We start from the raw sequence: 23,979 nt of genomic DNA on the forward strand, positions 1-23,979 counted from the left end.
CAGATCAGTTGCTGCAGTTGTGGTCTTTAGTCCCATTTGAATTTTGGCGTTGCTGCATAGTAGCTGTGTGACTTTGGGTAAGTTACTTGACCTCCCTGTAACATCATTTCTTCCACTAAAACTGGGAAAACCACAGGTGTTAGCACACAGGGCTGTCATTCACATGAAACGAGTTAATCCAGGTAGGGCCTTAGAACAGGACTGGCAGGTGGTGGGTACTGTGTACAGGTGCCCTAGTCATATTATTGTTAATGTCATTTCTATTGGCGCAGCCAGCACATACATATATTCCTGCATTTGTCCATTCTCCAGCCACCTAGCATTTATTGAGTGTCTACTGTATACCAGGCCTTGAACTATACCCTGGGGATATAGTGGCCAGGCCTGGCCTGGCTCTTTCTGAGTGGGTTAAAGAGTTTGGTTCTCAGAAGGAGGTCCACAGGATGTGCCCCCCAGAGTTTGAACTGGCTTAAGTGAGAAAACAGAATCAGTGGGGTGGGGGGCAGCAGGAGGGGGGCAGGATGACCAGCGGGGAGGTAGGCCGCAGAGATGGAGACCAGGGGAGGCTGGAGTGCAGGCTGGGGGATATAGGCGAGAAGACGTGGGCATTTCTCCCGTTTCTGGCTCGGGCAGCTGGGCGATGGCAATGACATTTAGGGAGAGAACACTGGAGGAGGAGCAGGCTGGCAGCGCAAAAGACAGGCGGGGTTTGGCCTTGCCCAGGCTCAGCTGTCTGCCGTGGGATGGCCGAGTGTGCTGAGCTTTGCGCAGATGCTCCCACCAACCTCACAGCAGCAGCAGCTGCATTTGTTGACTTCATACCACTTGCCAGGAGCTTTTAAAGTGTTACCTCCTCCTAACAATCCCTCATGGCCCAGAGGCTCACTGCCCTCCTACCAGTGTGAGCTCTGGGACGCAGCAGTGAAAGGACTTGCCCCTCCACCCTCACCACACACACACACATACACAGGGCACCCAGGTGGTTCTGATCCAAGGCATGTGCCCTTTACAGACACCCAGCAGGTACTCGGAAAGCCTGCAGCGAGCACACCAGCCAGGCCCTTGGCCAAGCTTTTTGAACATGTGTTAACTCTGACTCTTCATGGCCACTCCATAAGGAGGGCCTGGTATTAGCCCATTTTTCTCTAATGGACAGAGTGAGACACCAAGGTATCATGTCCAGGCCACACGGCTAGTGTCAGGCAGAGCCAGGGCTGGCACCCCAACAGGCTGTCCCAGAGCTGATGAGTGACTTCCAGATGGAAGACAGCCCGGTGCACCGGCATCCCCTGAGTCACCCCCGGCCAGGCGTAGGACTCACCAGCCAGTCTAGAATTACGGTCCATTTATTCCACCCAGTGGCCACTGCCGGAATCGGCCTCCCTGCCATCACTGCATTCAGGCCCAGTCCCTCTCACATCCTCCTCACTGGCCTACAGCCCCCCGCCCCCTCCCCTCCGCCCCCCTATTCCAGTTTGCCCTTCAGTGGAATCTTTCCACAATGCAAATCTGACCTGTCACTTGCATGCTTTAGCGGTAGCGCCCCAGGGCCTGCAGGATAAAGTCTGGGCCCTCCAGCCGGGCCCTCGAGGCAGAGCAGATGTCTTAGGCTGGGGGCCCAGGAAGTGACTTTAAGGTGGAGCCTAGTAGGCAGGAGGTATATTGGGGTGCCCTGGGAAACCAGCCCTGTGAGGGAGTGAAGGAGCAGGCTTGAGCAGAGGAAGGAACTGAGCTATGATGCAGTTATAAACAGGCTTCAGCTGTCCCTCGGACGGCTCTGGAGCTGGGATGGCCGTCGAAGGCATCCCCTGAGGTAAGGGGGAAAGCCTTTATACTCCCACCTATACATCTTTGCAGGGGACTGCCATCAGGGAGGGTCAGGACCTTGGGTGAGGGGGTTCTTTCACTCCAGAGCTGAGAGTGGTCGGCCACCAGCACTCTGCGGCTGGGCAACGAGTGCTCCATCCTGAAGGAGAGTCTGGGAGGCCACACGGCACACGGCCGCCAGCTGTGAGCTGGTTAGGAGCCAGGCAGAGCCAGCCTCAGGTTGCACGTGATCCCTGGCAAACCAGTTCATCTCTCTGAGCTCAATCTCCCCTCTAAAACAGGGGGTGATATTACCTCCCTCACAGAGGTTGGTGGGGAGTGGGTGAGGGAGAATGCAAAGCCCCAGAGCAGAGCCCCGATCATGAGGGCCTGTGGGTAAGGAGTTTGGACGTTATTTTATTGTGTTGCGAAGCAATTGGAAGGTTTTAAGCAAAGAATGTGCTGTGATCTAATTTTTAAAATTTTTCATTTTCTTATTGGGGTGAAATTCGTGTAACAAAATAACCATCTTAAAATATACAGTTCAGTGGCAGTACATTCAGTGTTGTACAACCATCACCTCTGTCTAGTTCCAAAACGTTTTCTCCACTCCCAAAGGAAAACCCCATGCCTCTTAAGTGGACCCCATTTCCCTTTTTCCAAGCTCCTGGCAACCACCAATCTGCTCTGTCTCCCTGGATTTACCTATTTCATATCTTTCATATCAATGGAATCATCCAATATGCGGCCTTTTGTGTCTGGCTTCTTTCAGCGTAATGTAGTCGAGGTTCATTCACATTGAAGCATCTGTCTGTGCTGCATTCCTTTTCAGGGCTGAATAATCTTCCATTGTATGGATGTGCAACCTTGATTTAATTTTTTAACTTTTTTTTTTAAAATATATTTTATTGATTTTTTACAGAGAGGAAGGGAGAGAGATAGAGAGTCAGAAACATCGATGAGAGAGAAACATCGACCAGCCGCCTCCTGCACATCCCCCACCGGGGATGTGCCCGCAACCCAGGTACATGTCCTTGACCGGAATCGAACCTGGGACCTTTCAGTCCGCAGGCCGACGCTCTATCCACTGAGCCAAACCGGTTTCGGCTAATTTTTTAACCTTTTAAAAATCATCGCTTTCGCTACTCTCTTGAAAAATAACTATAATGGGGCAAGAGTAGAAACAGGATGGTACATTTAGAAGGCCATTGGAGCGTTTGGAAGAGTGAGGATGCTGGTGCATGCTAAAGTGGTAACCATGTCAGGCCTACCCAGTGGGGAGAGAGGGATGGAGGCTGACCGCAGGGTTTGGCCGAAGCAGCTATGTGGATGGCGAGGCTGGTTTCCACCATGGGAGGAGCAGTGAGAGGAGCAGTTTGGTGGGGTCGGTGAAATAAGTTATCTCTGGACATGGATCCTTTGAGATGCCTATTTGAAATTCAAGTGGAGAAATACGGATTTCATTGTGCGCTGAGCGTGCATTATTTAACTCGCCCCCTGTTGATGGCTACTTGGGTGGTTTCCAGGATTCGCTAGTATAGGCAATGCCACCATTAGCTGGGCCTGTGGATTTGTGGGTGTGTTCCTGCGGGAAGAATTCCAAGCAGTGGAAGCACTGGGTCAAAGGCTATGAATGTTTTTTAGTTTATACTGCCAAATGGCTGTTCGAAAAGGTTCCACCAATTTATATTTCCACCAAAAGTGCACAAGAATGTCAAAATCCCTGCACCCTTGCCAACAATGGGTATTATCAATCTTTTTAAAAAGCTTTGCCAATCTGAAAGGCTAAAAATGGTATCTTATTGTTTCCTCCTAAATAGGATGTTACGTGGCTGCCTATTAATTCCTGTGTGGATATACTATAATTAGTGAAACATTTTTTTTTTTTACATTTAGTTGTTTCCAGGTATTTTGTTGTTGTTGTTTTCCTGTTATAAGCAACTATAAACAAACATCTTTATGCACAAAAGCTTTGTTTGATTCTCTGACTAGAATGAGTGCGTGAAAGAGGAAGACTCTTTATATGGCTTTGGTTATATATTGTTGAACTGCTCCCTGGGAAGACCACACCGGTTTCTAAACAGACTCCTTCTCCGCACTGAGGGTTTTGATGGGCTTTTAGATATTTAGACAACCCCCTGCCATTTTTACAGATGGCAAATCTTTCTGACTTTTCCTGCTTTGACTGGGGGACCATGGCGAGGCTTATGTGGTCAGGTGATAAATGGAGTGTGAGCCCAAGTTCAACTCAGAATGGGCCTGCCAGGCCCGTGGACCCACCCTGTGTTTTCCAGGTCTTGGTCGTATAATTGGGATAGATGCATGTGGTTGTTGGCAGAGCTGACCTGTGGAGTCAGGGCCATTATGGTAGTGAGAGCCAAGTGGAAGCCCCTAGGACTCCCATCTTTCCCAGGATAGTAATCCAAGAGCAATTCTATATCCTTTGGGGGGAATTGCAGTGATTAGTGCCGCCATTTCATTAATGGCTGGAAAGAAGCGGGGTAGTGATCTCATCCCTGTTCGTCTGGTCTGTTTGGTCTGTGCAGAAGGCAGAGGGTCTTGAAGAATGACTGTGGGTTAGTATAAATGTAATCAGGTGGTGACTCCAGTTGCAGTTGTTGCCCCAAATGAAGTGTCTTTGCTGTAGCAGGTCAACACAGCCCTTGGCAGTTGGTGTGAGCTACTGACTTGGCAGATGCTTTTTTCTCTGCGTGGCTTTCCCAGGACCACCGGAAGCAGGCGCACACCCATGCCTTCAGTTTTGCCTCGGGGCAACTTTAACTCTCCTGCTTCCTGTCTTCACATAGGCCTCTGAGAACTTGATCTCAACAGTCCACACAGTGTCGGCTGGCCCACTCCATTGAGCAGGAAGTAGCACTTAGGAAGTGGGTGGAGTAAACCTAACCCACTGCTGACAGCCCACGGTCAGGCTCCAGTCTAGAGACGAAAAGCACCAGCTACTTTAACGGAGAGAATTCTATGTAAGAATTGTTAACAGGTGGAAAGTTGTTAATCAGCTGGCTGAAGAGTAAAAGGGAAAAATACAAAGGAACCGTGGAAATAGCAGCTCTAAGAAAGGTGAGGGTTGAGGGCACAGGGGAAGAAGTTGGAAAGAGCACTAGCTGGTTTGGCTTGGATAGAGCGTCAGCCTGCAGACCGAAGGGTCCCAGTTCAATTCCCCGTCAGGGCACATGTCCGGGGTTGTGGGCTCAATCCCCCGTGTGGGGCATTGCAGGAGGCAGCCGATCAGTGATTCTCTCTCATCATTGATGTTTCTATCTCTCTCTCCCTCTCCCTTCCTCTCTGTAATCAATAAAAATATATTTTAAAAAAGAGAAGAAGTTGGAAAGATTAAAACTTAGAAACTCAGACAAGGGGCCCAAACCGAGCTGGAATGCAGAGCTCAGAGGCTGGTACTGGCGGCGTTTGGTGTGCGTTTTCAATTTGGGCAGTCTGAGTTGAGTGTGCTACTTCAGTCCATCTACTTACTAAGCAACCCATTTGGCTTTTCATTGTGAGGGAGGCCAGGAGCCGGCTCTGTGCAAGCCGGTCTGCCACGTGGACTGCTGACCTAGCAGATCCAGGGATGTGCTGGCAGGAATGCAGCCACCAAGAGGTGACTCACAGCTTACACGGCAAGGGTTTGGAACAAATCATGCTCTCTTCTCCTTACTGGGCCCTCCTGGAGACCAAACAGCTGCCCTTGGGCAGTGAGCGGCCATGTGGCCTGAGCACTCATGGGACCTGGTGTCATCATTTTTGCATCACTCAGGATCCTGCCAGGGGACGAGCCAGCCAGATATTGGAATGAAGAGAATTACTTACTAAGAATCAAGTCATTCACTAAGTAGTTGGGAGGATAAACTTGAACTCCAAGGCAGGGATCAACAAACCTTTTCTTTCTTTTGAGAGTACTACCTTTATTAAAGCCAGGACAGTGAAACAAGAAAGGGCCAGGATAGGAAAAGCAACAAAGAGTCTAGGCCAGTGATCGGCAAACTGCGGCTCGTGAGCCACATGCGGCTCTTTGGCCCCTTGAGTGTGGCTCTTCCACAAAATACCACGTGCGCGCACGTACAGTGCGATTGAAACTTTGTGGCCCATGCGCAGAAGTCGGTATTTTGTGGAAGAGCCACACTCAAGGGACCAAAGAGCCGCATGTGGCTCTCAAGCCTCAGTTTGCCGGCCACTGGCCTAGGCAGGCTGTTGTCAGCTTACTGGAGACTCAGAGAAAAGGGGGCCTTGGGGCAGCAAACTTTGTCTCTAAAGGGCCAGATAGTAAATATTTTTGGCTTTTGGGCCATATTGTTCCAACTACTCAACTATTCTGTTATAGGAAAAGCAGTCATAGACAATATGTAAACAAATGGGCATGGCTGTGTTCCAATAAAATTTTATTTACAAAACCAGGCAGGTGGGCTGGACGTGGCCTCACCCTTGCTGTCTAGTGTCATGGAGGAAGCAAGGCAGGGAGTGGCTCTATCCCTAGTTCTGAAGGGGTGGGGTGGGGGGGTGTTGCACTTGACAACCAGCTCTGGCGTCCCCAGCTCAGGCTGGTTCTGCAAGTGTTAGGAAGCTGCAAACTGGATTCCTCTGCTGCCTGGGAAGAACCACTGCTGCAGGTGCAGAAAGGATGATGGGGACCTGAGAGTAGGCAGGAAGGAGCAGATTTCTTTTCCCTCCTCCAGCCTGCAGCCTCCCTCTAGTGCCCCCTCTTGGCAGAGGCTGGCAGGGAGCCCCGGCAAAGCAGAAGCTCAGTTTGCCCAGAGCTGGTGTAGAGGGCGGATTTGGGGGGCAGGGGACATCACAAGTGGTTTGGTTGGCTTTTAGGCAGTTAGCAACCCTGTCATTCTATGGGTGGCTCATCATTTGAATTCTTCCTGATTTCACTGTAAGGATTAATCTACTGTTGGCCCCCCTTGGGGAGGAAGTCTCCTCTAAGAAAGAGGTATCTGCTGGGAAATGAAGGGGGAAGAGGAGGATGTGGAAAGAGGGTTCTAAAGGTGAGTGGAGCCTGAAAGGAACTTGGAGAATTTAAGAATCTGTCTGGCCCTGGTCGGTGTGGCTCAGTTGGTTGAGCATGGTCCCATGCTCTGAGAGGTCTCCGGTTTGATTCTGGGTCAGGGCACATGCCCAGGTTTTGGGCTCAATCCCTAGTAGGGGCTTTTAGGAGGCAGCCAATCAATGTTACATTTCTCTCTCTCTCTCTCTCTCTCTCTCTCTCCCCCCCCTTCCTCCCTCTCTAAAATCAATTAAAAATACCTTAAAAAATAATCTCTCCCTGCTTCAGAATGAAATCTATATCTGACCACCTCTCCCTGCTACCACTTAGCCCCACCCCCAGCATCTCCATGTCCATTGTAATTCACTCCCAACCAACCACCCCACCCCTCCCCCACACACTTCCATTCTTGCCCCTGTGTCTATTCTCATGGAGCCAGATCACATCATGCTCCGATGGGATGTCCTGTTACCCTTGGAGTAGAATCCAGTCCCCTTACCATGGCCTGCAAAACCCTGCCTGGCCCTGGTCCTGCTGTGTTGCATGTTTCATGCCTCCCATTCTGCCCCAAACACCCAGCACTGCAAGTTGCTTCCCACCTCAGGGTCTGTGCCTGCTGCCCCATAGCCCAGAACTTTCTCCCCAGGTCTTCTCACGTTTGGCTCCCACACTTCCTTCCTGTTGGTACCAAGACCTCCCTGCAGTGGGGTGGATGGCAGTCTGAATCGTGCTGCCCTGCTTTATTTTTCTTTGTAGCGTTTGTCACTACTTGATGTTATATGTTAATACTAGAGGCCCAGTGCACGAAATTCGCGCATGGGTAGGACCCTACTGGCTGCCAACCAGGGCCTCCCTTCCCTGGCTGCCAGGTGCCGGCGGGGCCTTTCTTCGTTCCGTGCTGTTCCCTGGTGGTCAGCACACGTCATAGCGAGTGATCAAACGCCAGGTAGGTCGAATTCCCAAGGAGACACTTTGCATATTAGGCTTTTATATATAGAGATTCATTGCTGTATTCTTAAAGCTAGAACTGTGAGTAGCCAGTGCTGGGTGTTCCGCAAGTACATGTTGAACAGGTAACTGAATGAATGCATGAACATGGAAGGTGGGGTGAGATGGCAGGTATCTCAGTCCATTTAGGCTGCTCTAGCAAAATACCATAAACTAGGTGGCTTGTGGACATTTATTTGTCACAGTTCTAGAGACTGGGAAGTGCAAGATCAAGGTGCTGGCAAATTTGGTGTCTGGTGAGGGCTCATAGGCGGCTGTGTCCTCACCTGGCAGAAGGAGTAAGGGAGCCCTCTGGAGCCTCTTTTGTAAGGACACTAATCTCATTCGTGAAGGCTCCACTTCATGCCCTAATCACCTCCCAAAGGCTCCCTCCCAAATACCATCACATTGATTTCAACATGAGTTTTGAGGGGACACAAACATTTTATCTACAGAGGTGGGGGATAAGGCTGCTGAGGTAGGGGCTGGAGGGCGCTGGGCCTCGGGGCTGGCTGAGGAGCACCTTGTTGGGATTCGCTCCCTCCTCTCATCATTCGGCTCTCATTTCTGGGCTCCCTGGGAGCAGGGAGGACTCACACACCTGCACCCTGACCTCAGATGCCCTGAGGGTGGAAGGAGGGGCTGGAGCAGCTGACAGGTGAAGCCCCCTCAGAGTATGAGTGGTTCTGAATTCTGGGATCAACTAGAGCAGGGTCCTTACCTTCATCATGCCTTGGTTTCTTTTCTTTTTTTAAAAAAATATATTTTTATTGGTTTTAGAGAGGAAGGGAGAGGGAGAGAAAGATAGAAACATCAGTGATGAGAGAGAATCATTGATTGGCTGCCTCCTGCCTCCTGCACGCCCCACATGGGGCATGTACCCTGACCAGGGATTGAACTGGGCCCTCTCGATTCATAGGTCAACGCTCAACCACTGAGCCACACCAGCCGGGCCTTGGTTTGTTCATCTGTAAAATGGCATGCATAGTTAAAGCTTGCTCTGGGACTAAAGAAGAATTTAGTCCAGGGAGAGAAAGCCCTGGTGCTCTGGGCCTGGGGTAGGTGCTGTCAGTGTGAGCCTTTGGACCTGTGTGAGGTTCCTCAGGCCCAGGAAGGAGAGGTTTCTGTCTCAGAGCCTCTGGGAATCGGCTCCCTCAGGAAGTGTGACATTTTTGGGCTTTCAGCAGAGGAGACAGGAGTCCAGCTGGCCCTGCCTTTGAAGGTTCAGTTGCAGAGGCAGAGACACTAACAGATAGTTTTTCAGCTGAGCTAAGTGCTGAGATCAAGGGGTGTCTGTGGGGAGGCATGGAAGGCACAACAGAGGAAGGAAGGCTAGAGGGAGCCCTGGAGGGGTGGGTGGGCCAGTTCTGCAGGGCTGAGTGGGGTGCGGGAGTGGCATGCTCACAGGTGCAGAGGCCAGAAAGTAGCTGGCCCCCGGGGGTGGGGGAGTGGGGGAGGAGGGTAGGGTAGGGAGCAGCCAGAGGCCCAGGAATTTGGTGAGGAGCCAGAGCAGCCTTGGTTTGTTCAGAGAGGCTGGACTTGGTCAGAAGCAAGCAGTATGTTGGGAACCTACTCTGTGTAGGCTCTGGGCTGCACCTCTAGCCAGATAGGCAAGGAGCTTGTAATTTAGTAGGGAAAACAGTCCATTAATAAGCAAACAGGGTCTCCTCCAGTAGTGCTAAGAAGGATGTAAAACAGGGTAACGGGCAATGAGAAAGAGGAACATGGGGTGGGCGAGTATGGCCTGGAGGGCGTTGTGGGGAGGGCCACAGGGGTGAGATACCAGCGAAGCCTCGAATGGTGAGGAAGAGCGGGAGGAGTATGTGCAGAGGCCTGAGCCTGCTGTGTTGAAGAGCAAAAAGCAGCCGCTGTGGACTGGAGGCGAGTCGGTGAGGGGAAAGGCCATGAGGGGAGGCCAGTGGGCAGATGGGTTTCAGATCAGGTAGAGTCTCTTGGCTGTGAAAGGGTTTGGCCCTAGGTGCAGTGGGAAGCCACCGATGGATTTTAAGCAGGGGCCTTCCCCTTTGGATTGGGGGTTATGAGTGGCCACAGGGAAGCCAGTGAGGCTGATGCTATTGTCAGGAGAAAGACCGGTGGTCTGGGCCAGGGGGTGGCGGTGGAGAGAAGTGGGCAAATCGCAGGAGTGCCTTGGAAGCAGAGCCGTTGCCCTTGCCACGGGAGGAGACGTGGAGCATGCAGGAAAAAAGCAGTCAGCCCAGGGTTTGGCCTGAGGCCAGGTCTCAGGAGTGGGTGAGGAGGCTGGTGAGCGAGCCAGGGATGGAACAGAAAGGAGCCGGAGCCCTGCAGGCCTTGGGAAGTGGGCTCCTGAGCGCCTGGCCTGGGGACCCCTGCGTCCTTTGGACCCCTTCTCTGAAATGCCACTGCCTCCTGCTTCTGAAATGGGGACTCGGGCCCCCAGGAGGGCCTCGCCAGGACACAGCTTCCCTGGGTGCATAAAATAATTGGCTTCCTGTATTAGCTGTGATTATTCTCGACAATTCACATGTTAGTCATAAAAGTGGCACAAGAAAGGGGGAAACACTCCTTACTCTCAACAACTAGGGATTCCCAAGGGTATTCTCCGAATCCAGCCGTATTCTGGGCCCTGCCACACGCCACTGCCTCTGAATTCTCCTTGGGGCTGTACCACTCCGCTTCCAAGTCATACTGTGGCGGTGCCACCTCTCCCTCGCCCTGGGCTAGTTGTTGGCCTGTGCCATCTCTCTCTCCTCTTGGTTTAGCTTTTGGGTCTGTCCTCTCTCTCTGTCATCACGTTGTCTTTGAGGCCTGACCCTGCATTTCATTCTGGGCCCACGAGCTCTCTCCTTGACCTCGGTTTTGTTTCCAGCCTGTGCCACCTCTCTCTGTCTGTGGTTACCTTTGGATCTGTGCCTCTCTCGCCACCTGGGCTCTGCTGGGGCCTGTATTACCTCATGTGCTGTCAGTCTCAGCTCCTGTGGGCTGAGTGCATATCACCCCTGGGCCAGAGGTCCAGGACCTTGACTCTTTTTTTTTTTTTTAATTTTTAATATATTTTTATTGATTTTTTATAGAGAGGAAGCGAGAGGGATAGAGAGTTAGAAACTCTCTATCGATGAGAGAGAAACATCGATCAGCTGCCTCCTGTACACCCCCTACTGGGGATGTGCCCGCAACCAAGGTACATGCCCTTGACCAGAATCAAACCTGGAACCTTTCAGTCCATAGGCTCTATCCACTGAGCCAAACCTGTTAGGGCCAGGACCTTGACTCTTATTTCAGCCCCAGAGGGAGGTCTCTGCTTAGAGTCATTATGCCTGGAAGGGACATCCTGGGCGCTGGGTCCCAGCCCTCACCCCCATTTTACAGAGGCCCATAGATGTGGAAGCCCCTGCCTGAAGTCACCCAGAGCTCAGGGCAGAGCTGGGGATCCCTGCTCCGCACCTGGTCCTTCCCAGCCCCCTTCGGCTATCATGTATGTACGCATGCGAGGGCCACGTGTGCGAGTGTGGGCGCTATGCCTCTGGCAATGCCTGCTCTCCCGTGTGTCTCCACTCCTCCCCACACTTGTGTACAGGGCGTGCATCTATCTGCCTGCGTCTGTGTGGGCAGTGCGTCACTGGTCAGCCTGTGTGGGTGTGGCGTGCTGAGCTCACAGTGGTGGTGGTGTAGACGTGACTGTGCACGGTGCTCACATGTGCAGGGTGTGTGTGTGTCTGGGGGGTGAGGGGAGGGTATGAGAAGTGCCATGTTTTTTCCCAGCTGTGTCTGCCCACAGCCAAAGGTCAGCTAATGTCCACTTTGGCCAGAGCGAGATGGCCCTTTTGGAGCAGGGATTCCAGGTGTGCCAGCCCCAGCCTTCTCGCTGTCTCACCCAGCCCCACCCCCACCCTTCCCCGCATCAGAACTGGACCCCAGCTCCACTCCCCCGAAGTCAGGATCTCAGTTGAGCTGGGCACTGAACCTGCTGCTAGTGTCCACCAGGGGCAGGGGAGTAGAGGCCATAGCTCTTGCCTCTACTCGCTAGTGCCTTTGCCCCTCTGAGACTCAGTTTCCCCACCCACAGAACAGGATAGTAGTGGCCCTGAGGGAGCTGGTGGGAGGAGTACATGGGTGATCTCTATGCAGTTCTGTCTGGCATGGAGCCTGGCACAGAGGAAGCATGTGACAGATGTTGCTGTTGAACTAAGACAAAAGCCAAGGCCCCCAGAGTGTCCTGAGTGGGTCGGCGTGCAGGCATCTCAACACCAATCCCAGGTTCTCTCCAGGACCCCAGTGTGGGGGGTGAGGGTCAGTGGCAGGTTTTATAAAGCAGCACGTTAGTGATGAACTTGACGGGGGTGGGAAGGACTGAAAGGGGCAGGGCAGCTGGGCAGGAAACAGGCCACAGGAGCTTCTTCCAGCAGATGTGAGGTGACGGGGGTCCAGGCTCCTGCCCCCTCCTGTCCTCGCTCCTGGCCTCATTCGGCTTCTGATATTCTCTCTTAGTTGCTCTCCGTGCATTTCTCCCTGACTGACTGCCTGTCTGTCTCCCTGCCCACCCCTCTGCCCGCCCTGCTTCCCCTCAGCAGAAGGCAGACCTGGCTGTGGCTGCATTCACCATCACAGCCGAGCGGGAAAAGGTCATCGACTTCTCCAAACCCTTCATGACCCTGGGGATCAGCATCCTCTACCGAGTGCACATGGTACGGTTCCCGTGGAGACATGGAGGCCGGAGGCAGGGGCTGGACCTGGGCCAGTTGGTCTCATGGGCCGCTGGTGGTGGGGAGCAGGGGTTGGCATTCAGCTCAGGTCAGGGTGGCTCGGGGTCTCACTCCCTCTCCCCACAGGGGCGCAAGCCTGGCTACTTCTCCTTCCTGGACCCCTTCTCCCCTGCTGTGTGGCTCTTCATGCTTCTTGCCTACCTGGCCGTCAGTTGCATCCTGTTCCTGGCTGCCAGGTGAGCCCACGGCCTGCTGCCTGGGAAGAGGGGGCAGGGAGGAGGCCTGAGCTGGGTCCCACAATGACCTGCACATTCTGTCCTCTGTCTGCACATCCTCGGCCTCCACCTGGGGCCTTGGATTCCCTGCACCCTCCTTTTCCCGTCCTGGCCCTGTCTCTGCATTTCACCCTGTGGCTCTGACTTGCTCTGTGGCCCTCTCTCTGGGCTGCTCCCCTTCCCATTCTTTCTGTCTTTCTGTGTTTCTCTGTGTCTCTCTCTGTCTGTCTCTTTCTGCCTCTTCTCTGCGTCTCTCCATCTCGGTGTGTGTCTCTCTGCCCCTCTCTCTCTCAATGTGTTTCTCTTCCCACCCCTTCTCGTGTGTGTGTCTCTCTGTTCATATCTTGGTCCCTTTTCCCTCCGTTTCCTGTCTCTCCCACATCTCTCCTGATCACGTTGCTCTGTCTCGTTCCTGTTTCTCTCCACCCCCTCTCGGCCCCCTTCATATGCCCCCACCACATCTCTCTCTCTGCAGGCTGAGCCCCTACGAGTGGTATAACCCACACCCATGCCTGCGGGCGCGCCCCCACATCCTAGAGAACCAGTACACGCTGGGCAACAGCCTCTGGTTCCCCGTCGGGGGCTTCATGCAGCAGGGCTCAGAGATCATGCCCCGGGCGCTGTCTACTCGCTGCGTCAGCGGAGTCTGGTGAGAGGCTTTCTGTCTGCCGCCTGGGACTGGGAGGGGTCACTCTGAGGCCTGGTTGGATCCCTGGCCCCCACTGCCAGCTGTGTGCCAGGGAATGGGGTGGGGAGAGCTGAGTCCCCACTCTGCCACTCACTAACTGTGTGACCTTGGATAGGCCATATTTCCTCTGCATGCCTCAGTCTCCTCATCTGGAAAATGGGGATAAGAACGCCCATGGCTCAGGGTGTAAGGATTCAGTGAGGCTATTACATAAAAGTGCTTCTGCTGACATGAGGGGTCACGATCAGAGTGGTACCAGTGCTGTCGCTGTCTCAGATGTTGCTCTGGGGCTCACAGAGACAGAATCCTTGAGCCAGGACATCCTTCACTATCCTGAGGCCAAGGCCCAGACAGGGACACCTGGTCCCTCAAGTCCTATGGGGACCCGGTAGCTTGGACAAGCTCTGAGAAGCTACATGTCAGAGAGCAGACGCCAACTTATGGTGTCTGACCCACAGTTTAAATTTTTAAAAAATTAGTTGGCAACATGTAAACATTGGGCAAACTCACTCACAAATCCAGATTTCTCTTCTAGAAAATTCAGCTATGGTGGTGCTCAGCTGGCATCTCCACCTGGCGTTGCTCTCTGTTCCTTCGGCCTCGTCCCCTCTCCCCCTCCAGTCACATCTGGCCTGGCCTCCACAAGCACTCGAGTTTGCTCCCCGTCTTCCAAGTAGCACCTGGACTTTGTTGCAGATCATATAACTCTCCTCACCTCCTTTCCCTCATTAGACCCACAGAAACCCGAGGAGACTGCTTAGGGAAGAGCATGTTCTCCTGGCTTGTTCGAAAGCAGACCCAGAGAGAAGGCGTGATTTACTACAGAGCATGCATTCGGCTAGAGGCAGGGCTGGCAGGGCCAAGCTGGCCCCAGGGCCACTCACCAGCCAGCCCCAGCCCTGCTCTCTAGGCCCCTGGTGACTCCTCCAGGGCCGTCCCAGGCATCAGGCCTTCTCACGGAGCACCCCTTCCTCGCCTCCTCTCAGTCAGAATTCCTGCACACTCACTCGGTCAGGCACTCGGGTGAAGAATCAGCCCTCGAGAGGCAGAGGAGCCGAGAATAAACAAGTGAACAGATACATAAACACAGGGACGTCATATTTCATGCCAAGCGTATGTGCCAAAGATATTGTCTAATTCCCAACTTGTTTAATTCAAGACTAACCGTAATGGTAGCAGGTGTTTCTCTCTCCCAACTCAGAGGGACTAACTACCAACCAGATGGCCTTGTTTGCCATTCACTTGGTCCACTGGCTTCGAAACTTTTGAGTACTGATGGCTTTTTCCCAGCCTTTTGGGATTTGCTTCATTTCAAGTCTTCTACTCTGTATTTGTTTCCTAGTGCTCCTGCAAAAATCACAAATTTAATGGCTTAAAGCAACATAAGGTTCTGGAGGTCAGCAGTTTGAAATGGATCTCACTGACTAAAATCAAGGTGTCTGCAGGCCGATTCTTCGCAGCGGTTCTCAACCTGTGGGTCACGAATAATGAAAATACACCCTGCATATCAGATATTTACATTACGATTCATAACAGTAGCAAAATCACAGTTATGAAGTAGCAACGAAAATAATTTTATGGTTGGGGGTCACCACAACATGAGGAACTGTATTAAAGGGTCGCAGCATTAAGAAGGTTGAGAACCATTGTGGGCTCCGGGGAGAGCCCATCTCCTTGCCTTTTCTAGCGTTTAGGAGCCACCTGCATGCTTTGGCCCATGACCCCTGCCTCCATCTTCAAAGCCAGAGCAAATATCTTCAAGTCTCTCTTTTTGTCTCTGACCTCCTCCTGCTGCTGAGAAGGACACCGATTTCACTGGGTCCACCCGGCCAATCCAGGGTTATGTCCCCATCTCAAGACCCTTAACTTCATCATCTGCAAAGACCCATTTACACTGTGAGGGAACATACAAGATCCAGGGATTGGGGTGTAGACATCTTGCGAGGGGGGCTTCCTTCTGCCTACAGTGCACCCCAAGTGAAAGTCATTAGTACTTCCAGTGTAATGATGTATGAGATGCACAGACACTGGTAATGAGGAACCAAACCCGACGCAGGGAGAGAGCAGTAGAGAACGGGGTGCTTGGGCGGGGGGAGCCCTCTGAGGAGGTGACAGGCTGAGTCGTAAAGGCTGAAACAGGCATCTGTGCCACAGAGAGGGAGGTGCACTCCAGACAGGCCTGGGGAGGCACGTGTGTGAGGAGGTGGCTGGGAATCAGGGACCTCCTCTTTGCAGACCATTTTGGCTTCCCCAGCTGGGCAGTCCCCGCCCCTGCCCATCGCTGTCACCAGGAAACCCCCAGTCACATCCTCCCTCCCTGGAGCCTTTGACCTGGCTCACTCTCATTTCAACCTGAGTCTTCCCACACATTGGCTCATTCAAAAGATGTTTCCACAGGTGGTTATTATCTTCAAAAGTGACCCTGGCCCAATGGTTGGGCAGGTCAGGGCCAGTGGTGGGGTGATGGGTGCAGGTGCCAGTACCCTGTCAGACTTGGCTGCCGCCTCAACAGCAGCAACTGGGCCAGGACCCACTGCCGGGGCTCCTCGTCACCAGTGTCCAGTGGGGCCACAGCCACCTACAGCCATACCAAGGGCTGGTCAGTGTTCGGCACAGCTCCGCCGTGGAAGTCAGTTTCTGAGCTGAGTCAGTGGTCAGGCTCTCCCGCGGTCTCTCCAAGACATGAGTCCTTGGACCTTCCTCTTTCCTACTTCCTCATCAGTTCACCTAGGCAGGCTCCCAGGCGTGTCTTTGGCTGCTCCTTTGCCAGGTCCTCCTCAGGTCCAATTGCTCTTTCCTCACGCCCTCTTGGCAAGAAGCCCCCAAACCTCAGATCTAGCCAGTATCTGGATCTCCACGGGGTCACACGGGACCCCTTTATTGATGAGCCCAATGCCCCCTGTTCCCACCTTCCTGCTAGAAACCCTTTGCTGATTCCTCCCAGTTTCCACCTGCATCTTTGGATCCTGTTTCATTTCACCCTTGCATCTCATGGCTTTCCTCCCTCCACATCAGTGACGCCCTGTTTACAACAAATGTTTTCCACCCCGATGAATTTCAAGGGTAATCTATCTACCTATACATGTGATTTAAAACAAAGCAATAAAACGCCCTAATTATAATACAGAAGGAGAAAAGGGGAAGTGATTTATGATAAAACAGCTGGCTAGTGAAGCATAATAGCTGGGTGGGGTGATGCTAGAAGACTGGCTGCAACAGTCAGGTGCCTGCGTGTAATGCGAATGTGTAGTCACAGGAAGTGAGGTCATTTAATAGAATTATTTCAACACCTGAGACGACACTGAAATAGTCGGTGAATGAGTGCGTTTGTACGAATATAAAGGTGAAGGTGGCGGTTTATGGATGCAGCTGGTCCTAGTGTCTTGACTTGGTGACTCAGGTACCACGGGCAGGGTACCTGGTGAGCAGTTCTTGGCAAAGTTTCAAACAAAGCAGCACCGAGTTCTTCCTCAATCTAAGTAATAGGTGCATTTCTAGAAATTTCAGTTTTACCCTAGCCCCCTGGTCAGCAAACCGCGGCTCTTTGGCCCCTTGAGTGTGGCTCTTCCACAAAATACCACGTGCGGGCACACACGGACAATGCGACTGAAACTTCGTGGCTCATGTGCAGAAGTTGGTATTTTGTGGAAGAGCCACACTCAAGGGGCCAAAGAGTCGCGTGTGGCTTGCGAGCCGCAGTTTGCCAACCACTGCCCTAGCCGGTTTGGCTCAGTGGATAGAGCATAGCCCACGAACTGTATGGTCCTGGGTTCGATTCCGGTCAAGGGCACGTGCCTCGGTTGGGGCTCATGTGGGAGGCAACCAGTCGATGTTTCTCTCTCTCTCTGTCTCTCCCCTTCCTTTCCACTCTCAAAAAAATCAATGGAAAAGTATCCTTGAGTGAGGATTTTTTTTTTTAATTTAGAAATTTTAGTTTCTATTGTAACATGTAAAAATACTTTGGTTTTTATGTACCGAGGAGATAGGCTCAGATAATCACGGTCCGGATTTTCCCTGTTGTGGAGACTGGGCTGCATTGCCAGACACCTGATCTCAGCCACTGACACCAGGCCCCTCCGTCATTTCGACCATCAGAGTGCTCCACACCTAAGCAGGCAGCTTCTGAGGGGGGCCCACTGCCCTGTGCTTCCGGGGCCGTATTCCCCACCCTGCTCGGGTGCTCGATGGCCTCCTTAAAACTCAACTTGTCCAAAATGGAGCTCACATCCTTACTCTGAAATCAAACTCCCCATTGGCTCCCCTGCTCTGTCACAGTGAGTGGCCCCTTCTTCTCACCCACCCCCATCCCACCACCGGTCAGCCACGCTGTATTTTCAGGGTCTAGGTCAGCGACGGCGAACCTTTTGAGCTCGGCGTGTCAGCATTTTAAAAAACCCTAACTTAACTCTGGTGCCGTGTCACATATAGAAATTTTTTGATATTTGCAACCATAGTAAAACAAAGACTTACATTTTTGATCCTTATTTTATATATTTAAATGCCATTTAACAAAGAAAAATCAACCAAAAAAATGAGTTCGCTTGTCACCTCTGACACACGTGTCATAGGTTCGCCATCACTGGTCTAGTGGTCCTGGTGTCTGCCGGGCACTAAATAACTTTGTCTTATGTGAATGACAACGTTGCCCGGTGTGGTGGGTTCGGAGAGACTTGGTTCCCGGAGAGGAGGTATCAGACTGGGTCTGTGTGTGTTGGGTTTTGGTTTTGGTTTGCAAGAGGCTGTATTATTCCTCTCTTATCCTCCTCTCCACCCCACCCCAGCGCCTTGCACAGTGCTGTGCATGTGTGCTCAGCAAAGGGCAGCTGCTGTTTTCATTACTTTTTTAAAAAGAATAGTTTATTGATTTTTAGAGAGAGGAAGGGAGAGGGAGAAACATGATGCGAGAGCGCAACATCGATTTGCTGCCTTCTACAGGGGAGGGGGCGTCGAGCCCACAACCAGGGCATGTGCCCTGACCTGGAATCACACCAGCAACCTAGGGCCAGGGCTGTTTTCAGTATCACCTGCTGGGGGAGGTGTGGCCTGGAAGGCCCGCTCAGAGCTGTACCATCTGCAGGAAGCCTGGCCTCTGTCCCAGGTAGTAGGACAGAGAGGGCCAGGTAAGAAAGACGGACTGCCCTTGGGCCCCGTGGGCACTTGCACAGATGTAACTCTCACCAGCCCTGTGAGGAGGGCCCACAATTGTACTTACCTCACTGGTGATCCCCGGTCCGCAGCTAGGCAGTGATGGAGCCAGCTTTGGGGATTTTCCAGAGACCTGTTAGTGATTTCTCGTTTAGTTCCATTGTGGTCAGAGAATATTCTCTGTAGGATTTTAATCCTTTGAAATTTATTGAGACTTGTTTTGTGGCTCTGAATACGTTCTTTCCTTTAGCTATTCTTTGTGCACTTGCATAGAAGGTTAATGGCCATCAGGGCCAGTAGGCTGATAGCATTATTCAAGTCGTCTGCATCCTTGCTGATTTTCTGTCTACTTGTTCTAGCAATTATTGAGAGAGGCGTTGAAATATCCACCTGTAATTGTGGAGAAATTGTATCTATTTTTCCTTTTAGTTGCATCAATTTTTGCCTCGTGAATTTTGAAGCTCTATAAGTAGATGTGTAAGTGTTTAGGATTGTTATGTCTTCTTGATGAATTGATCTCTTTCTCATTATAATGTCCCTGTTTATTCCTGGTAACAGTCCTTGTTCTGAAGTTACCTGTAATATTGATATAGCTATGCTTTCTTATGCTTAGTGTTTGCAGAATATATCTTTCCCCCATCCTGTCACTTCCAACCTCCTTATGTATTATATTTAGGCCTTGAAGCAGGGATTGGCAAACTTTTTCTTTATCAGGCCAGATAGTAAATATTTTAGGCTTTGCTGGCCATGCAGTCTCTGTCGTAACTACTCAACTCTGATTGCAGTGTGAAAGCAGCCTTAGACAATACACAAATGAGTGAGTGTGGCTGTGTTCCAATAAATCTTTATTTATGGACACTGACACTACAATTTGGATTTTATGTCATGTGTCATGATATATGACCTTTCTTTTGCTTTCTTTTAAATTATTTTAAAATGTGAAAACTATTCTTAGCCTGTGTACCAAAACAGATGGCAAGCCAGATTTGGCCTGTGGGCCATAGCTTGCCAACCCCTGATTGAGACCTTTCTTGTAATTGTTGGTATGGTCAGGTTTAAATCTGCCAGCTTACTGTTTTTCTTCTATTTGTCCCATCTGTTCTTTGTTCCCAATTCTCTCTTTTTCCTCCCTGCTTTTGGATTTATTGAGATTTTTAAAATTCTGCTTTATGCCTGCTCTTGACGTACTATATTTCTGTTTTATTTTTTTATATGCATCTTTTATTATTACAAAGTACTATCAGGTAACATTATACCACTTCACAGAAGATGTCAGACCCTTACAACAATGTGCTTCCACAGCTCCCTCTCGTCCTCTGAGCTATTGTTGTTATGTTTTTACTTCTGCTTATTTTGCGAACCCCACAGTACATTCGCTGTGTGTGTGTTTACTTTAACCGTAAATGTCTTTTAGAGAAATTTTAAGAATGAGGAATATGTCTTTTATATTTACCCACATATCTACCGTTTCTGATGTTCTTCATGCCTTTATGTACTTCCAAATTTCCATCTAGTATTTTCCTTTTACCTGAAGAACTTCCTTTAGCATTTCTTAAAGTGCAGGTCTGCTAGCAATTAATTCTCCAAGCTTTTGTTTGCACGAAAAATTCATTAGTGTGTTTTATTCTTTGAAGGGTCTTTTTTCTGAATGTGGAATTCTGGGTTGGCAGGTTGCTTTTTCCTTTCAGCATGTTGTTGCATTGCCTTCTGCTTGCACACTTCCTGACAAGAAGCCTGTCACTCTTATCTTTGATTCTCTGTGTGTAATATATTTCCCCACTCATGGCTGCTTTTTCAGATTTTCTCTTTATCACTGGTTTTCAGCAATTGGTTATAATGTGCCTTGATGTGTTTTGTGTGTATGTCTGTTTATTCTACTAGGATTTATTGAGCTTCTTGAATCTGTACCTTTGTTTTTATTAAATTTGGGGAAAAAAATTTGGCCATTACTTCTTCAAATATATATTTTTCTGTTATTCCTTGTCTCTCGTCTTTCTGGGACTCCAGTCACACATGTAAGATCACTTGTTATTATTCCTCAGGCCACTCAGGCTCCGTGCTCATGGTCAGTCATTTTTTCCTTTCTGTGCTTCGTTTTGGATAGATCCTTTCACTTTCTCCCAATTCCCTGTTCCGTTCTACTGCAGCGTCTGATCTGTGTAATCCCTTGCAGTAAAATTTTCCTCTTCGGTGTCGTATCTTTCGTTTCTAGACGTTCCTCTCACTTCTGTCTTATATCTTCCACCTTCCTCTGCATTATGCTCATGTTTTTATTTATATCCTTGAGCATTCTGATCATGTTTATAATAGCTGTTTAATGTCCTTGTCCTCTCGCTCAACTCTGGGTCTTTTCAATTGAGTGATTTGACTCTTGGTTACAGTTTCCTTTGCTTTTGTATATCTGGTAATTTTTTTAAAGCCTCACCCAAGGATATGTTTATTGACTTTAGAGAGAGAGGAAGGAAGGGGGAGAGAGAGAGAGAGAGAGAGAGAGAGAGAGAGAGAGAGAGAGAAACATTGATATGAGAGAGAAACATCAATCGGTTGCCCCCATATGCACCCTGACCAAGGAGCAAACCTGTAACCTTTTGGTGCATGAGATGACGCTCCAACTGAGCAACCCAGCCACGGCTATTTGGTAATTTTTTTATTGGATAACACACATTGTGAATGTCACACTGTTTACATTGTTGAAAGTATGCTTCAAACAAGTCTTAGACTTTTTCTGGCAGGCAGTTAAGTTACTTCTAGATTATTTTTATCCTTTCCAGGCCTGTTCTTTTGGTGCAGGTTTAGCGTGGCCTCTATTCTAGGGCTAAGCTGACTCTATTTCTAATGTGTTGTCCTTTGGGGTCTCTTCTGAATGTCTCATGAATCCAGTGAGATCTCTCGACTCTGGCTGGAGGGAGCTCAAAAGATTTGCAGCCCTGGGGATTGTTCTCTCTTTGAAAGTTGTTCTGTCTGGAATTTCACCCTGTGCGAACAGACTGATATTCAGCCAAAGACTCAAGGGGACCCCGTGAGACTTCTGGAGCCCTCTCTGTGCAGCTCTCCCCTTAGGCACTCTATCCCGCAAATCCCAGCCGTCTTGATTTCTGATCTCCATCTCCACAATTCAGCGAGACTGCCAGACTGGGCTTTCCTTTCTGCCTGGCACTGCAGTCTGTGATTAAATCCACCCGCAGCCTTGGCAATGCCAAGGCTCGCTTCATTTATTTATTTTCCCTCAGGGATCACAGCCCTGTGATGCCTGTTGTCCTATGTATTTAATTGTTTTTCTATATTCTGTCTCTGTCTAGTTTTCTAGTTTTTCTTGGTGGGAGAATACTCCCAGACCACCTTATTCTCCTGTATCTGGAAGTGGAAGTCTCTAGAAGCGATATTTAAACCCAGAGAGTCTGGCTCCAGAATCTAGGCCTCCAGTCTCCCACTAATCAGCAGTCACTGAGTCTTCTAGCTGTGAGGTCCTTGAGGGGCACCACCAATGGGGTCCCATGGCCACGGGCAGGGTGGCAGGGTGACTCCAGCTTGTAGCTCACCCCTCCCGCCCCTCAGGTGGGCCTTCACCTTGATCATCATCTCCTCCTACACCGCCAACCTGGCCGCCTTCCTCACCGTGCAGCGCATGGAGGTGCCTGTGGAGTCGGCTGACGACCTGGCAGACCAGACCAACATTGAGTATGGCACCATCCACGCTGGCTCCACCATGACCTTCTTCCAGGTGGGTCCCCGAAGCTGTCTGGGCTTGGTGTCGGGGGCCCCACCATGCATAGCAGCTCAGAGTGGGGCTGGGCGGGGCCTCCTGGGTCAGAGGACCTGAATGTCCTGAAAGTCCGGGAGGCCAGGGAGCAGAAGACACGCTCGTGCTCTCGTGAGGAGTCTGCTGTCTGGCTGGGGAAACTGGACTTTCACCCAGGGAATAGGGGAAAGGAAGCAGGTGCGGGATCCAGTGCCACATCAGTGCCGGACAGGCCAATGGGGTCCTGGGAGGCTGCGAGGGTCAGGCCTGGCGAAATGGGCCAGCGGAGAAGAGGGAAGGCCCTTCAAGGGGAAGGGAGCTTATCCAGTGCGTCTTGGGTAGTGGGAAGAAATCAAAAGGAAAGCAAGCCTGGCGAGGAGGTTTGGGTGAGAGACTGTAGAGGCCTTGAATGCCAGGGTAGGGCTGAGATTGGACCCTGTGAGTGGGGATGTGGGAACGGTTGAGGGGTGACCCCTTTGAAAGCTGGACGTTCCTTCTGGGGCAGTTGGGGGTAGACAAGTGGGCTGGAGAGAAGGCTGGAGTTGGACAGTGGCCGCTGGCTGAAGGGGTAAGCAGCTGAGAAGGAGCGGGTGAGTTCCCAGGTTTCTCAGGTGGGTGGCGGGACCAGCTCCCCCAGGTGGGAGGCCATTGGAATAAGGTTGGAAGGTTGCCGAGCTACGGGGCAGGGTCTGTGGGGTACCAAGGAAGAGCAGAGTCTGGACCTCAGATCAAAGAGGGAGATGTGGGTGCAGGAGGGCGGGCGTCAGGTGGTCGGGGCAGGAGTAGTCATTCCCAAAAGGTCTATAGGAAGTAAGCTGTCCTATTCAGCATGGACTCAGGTCTTCCTGAACCAGACTGGACCCCCGGTAGAGTTGAGGGTTGAGCATCTACTCCCGGGTTCTATGAGTAAGGCCTGGGAGCGCTGGGAAGCCAGGGCTGGTGTTGAAAACTAGACCGTGACCCCTTCTTCCCAAGTCTTTGGTCCTTGGGGTCTCACTGGCTGGGGCGTGTGGGGTGTCTTGGACCGCACCTTGAGCAGTCTGTCCAACTGGTTTCTCCTGTCTTCCTCTGCTCCTCGCTCTCTCTTGGGTTGAGGGAGACTTGCTGGAGGGCAGGGGACAGGGTTAGGGGAAGGGCAGCGGGTGGAAAGCCCCTCATCTCTCCCCCTTGTGCCACCCTGTCCAGAACTCACGGTACCAGACGTACCAGCGCATGTGGAACTACATGCAGTCGAAGCAGCCCAGCGTGTTCGTCAAGAGCACAGAGGAGGGCATCGCCCGCGTCCTCAACTCTCGCTATGCCTTCCTGCTCGAGTCCACCATGAACGAGTACCACCGGCGCCTCAACTGCAACCTCACCCAGATCGGGGGCCTCCTTGACACCAAGGGCTACGGCATCGGCATGCCGCTGGGTATGTGGTGGCAGCACTGGGGCTTGGCAAGCAGGCGGGGGACAGGCTGGGTCGGCCGCAGGGCCTCCTGGCTGTGGGGCCTTGGGCAGGTGACGTCACCTTCCTGAGCCTCTGCGCCCTCAAGCTGTGAAAACGGGCCTCGGAGCAATCCGTTCAGCCCCGCAGGCTGCTGGGGGTGCGGGAGACTGTGCAGGTCAGCACACGGCAGGAGGTTGGCGCCTCCCCACGTGGCTCCAGGGCCCCT

The 23,979-nt window shown here is 51.5% G+C and overlaps 1 protein-coding gene across 2 annotated transcripts in view; it reads left to right on the forward strand.

Moving 5' to 3' along the window:
• Nucleotides 1-23,979, forward strand: part of GRIK5 (glutamate ionotropic receptor kainate type subunit 5) — a 55,927-nt gene that overhangs the window by 25,043 nt on the left and 6,905 nt on the right. For both annotated transcript variants that reach the window (XM_081107564.1, XM_081107563.1), the window contains exons 13-17: nt 12,346-12,459; nt 12,604-12,713; nt 13,228-13,401; nt 22,141-22,306; nt 23,510-23,735. In XM_081107564.1, the coding sequence (XP_080963690.1) occupies nt 12,346-12,459; nt 12,604-12,713; nt 13,228-13,401; nt 22,141-22,306; nt 23,510-23,735 (790 nt within the window). The remainder of the gene's footprint in view (nt 1-12,345; nt 12,460-12,603; nt 12,714-13,227; nt 13,402-22,140; nt 22,307-23,509; nt 23,736-23,979) is intronic.

Source organism: Myotis nattereri (genome assembly GCF_964212035.1).
Source record: "Myotis nattereri genome assembly, chromosome: 15".
Lineage (NCBI taxonomy): Eukaryota > Metazoa > Chordata > Mammalia > Chiroptera > Vespertilionidae > Myotis > Myotis nattereri.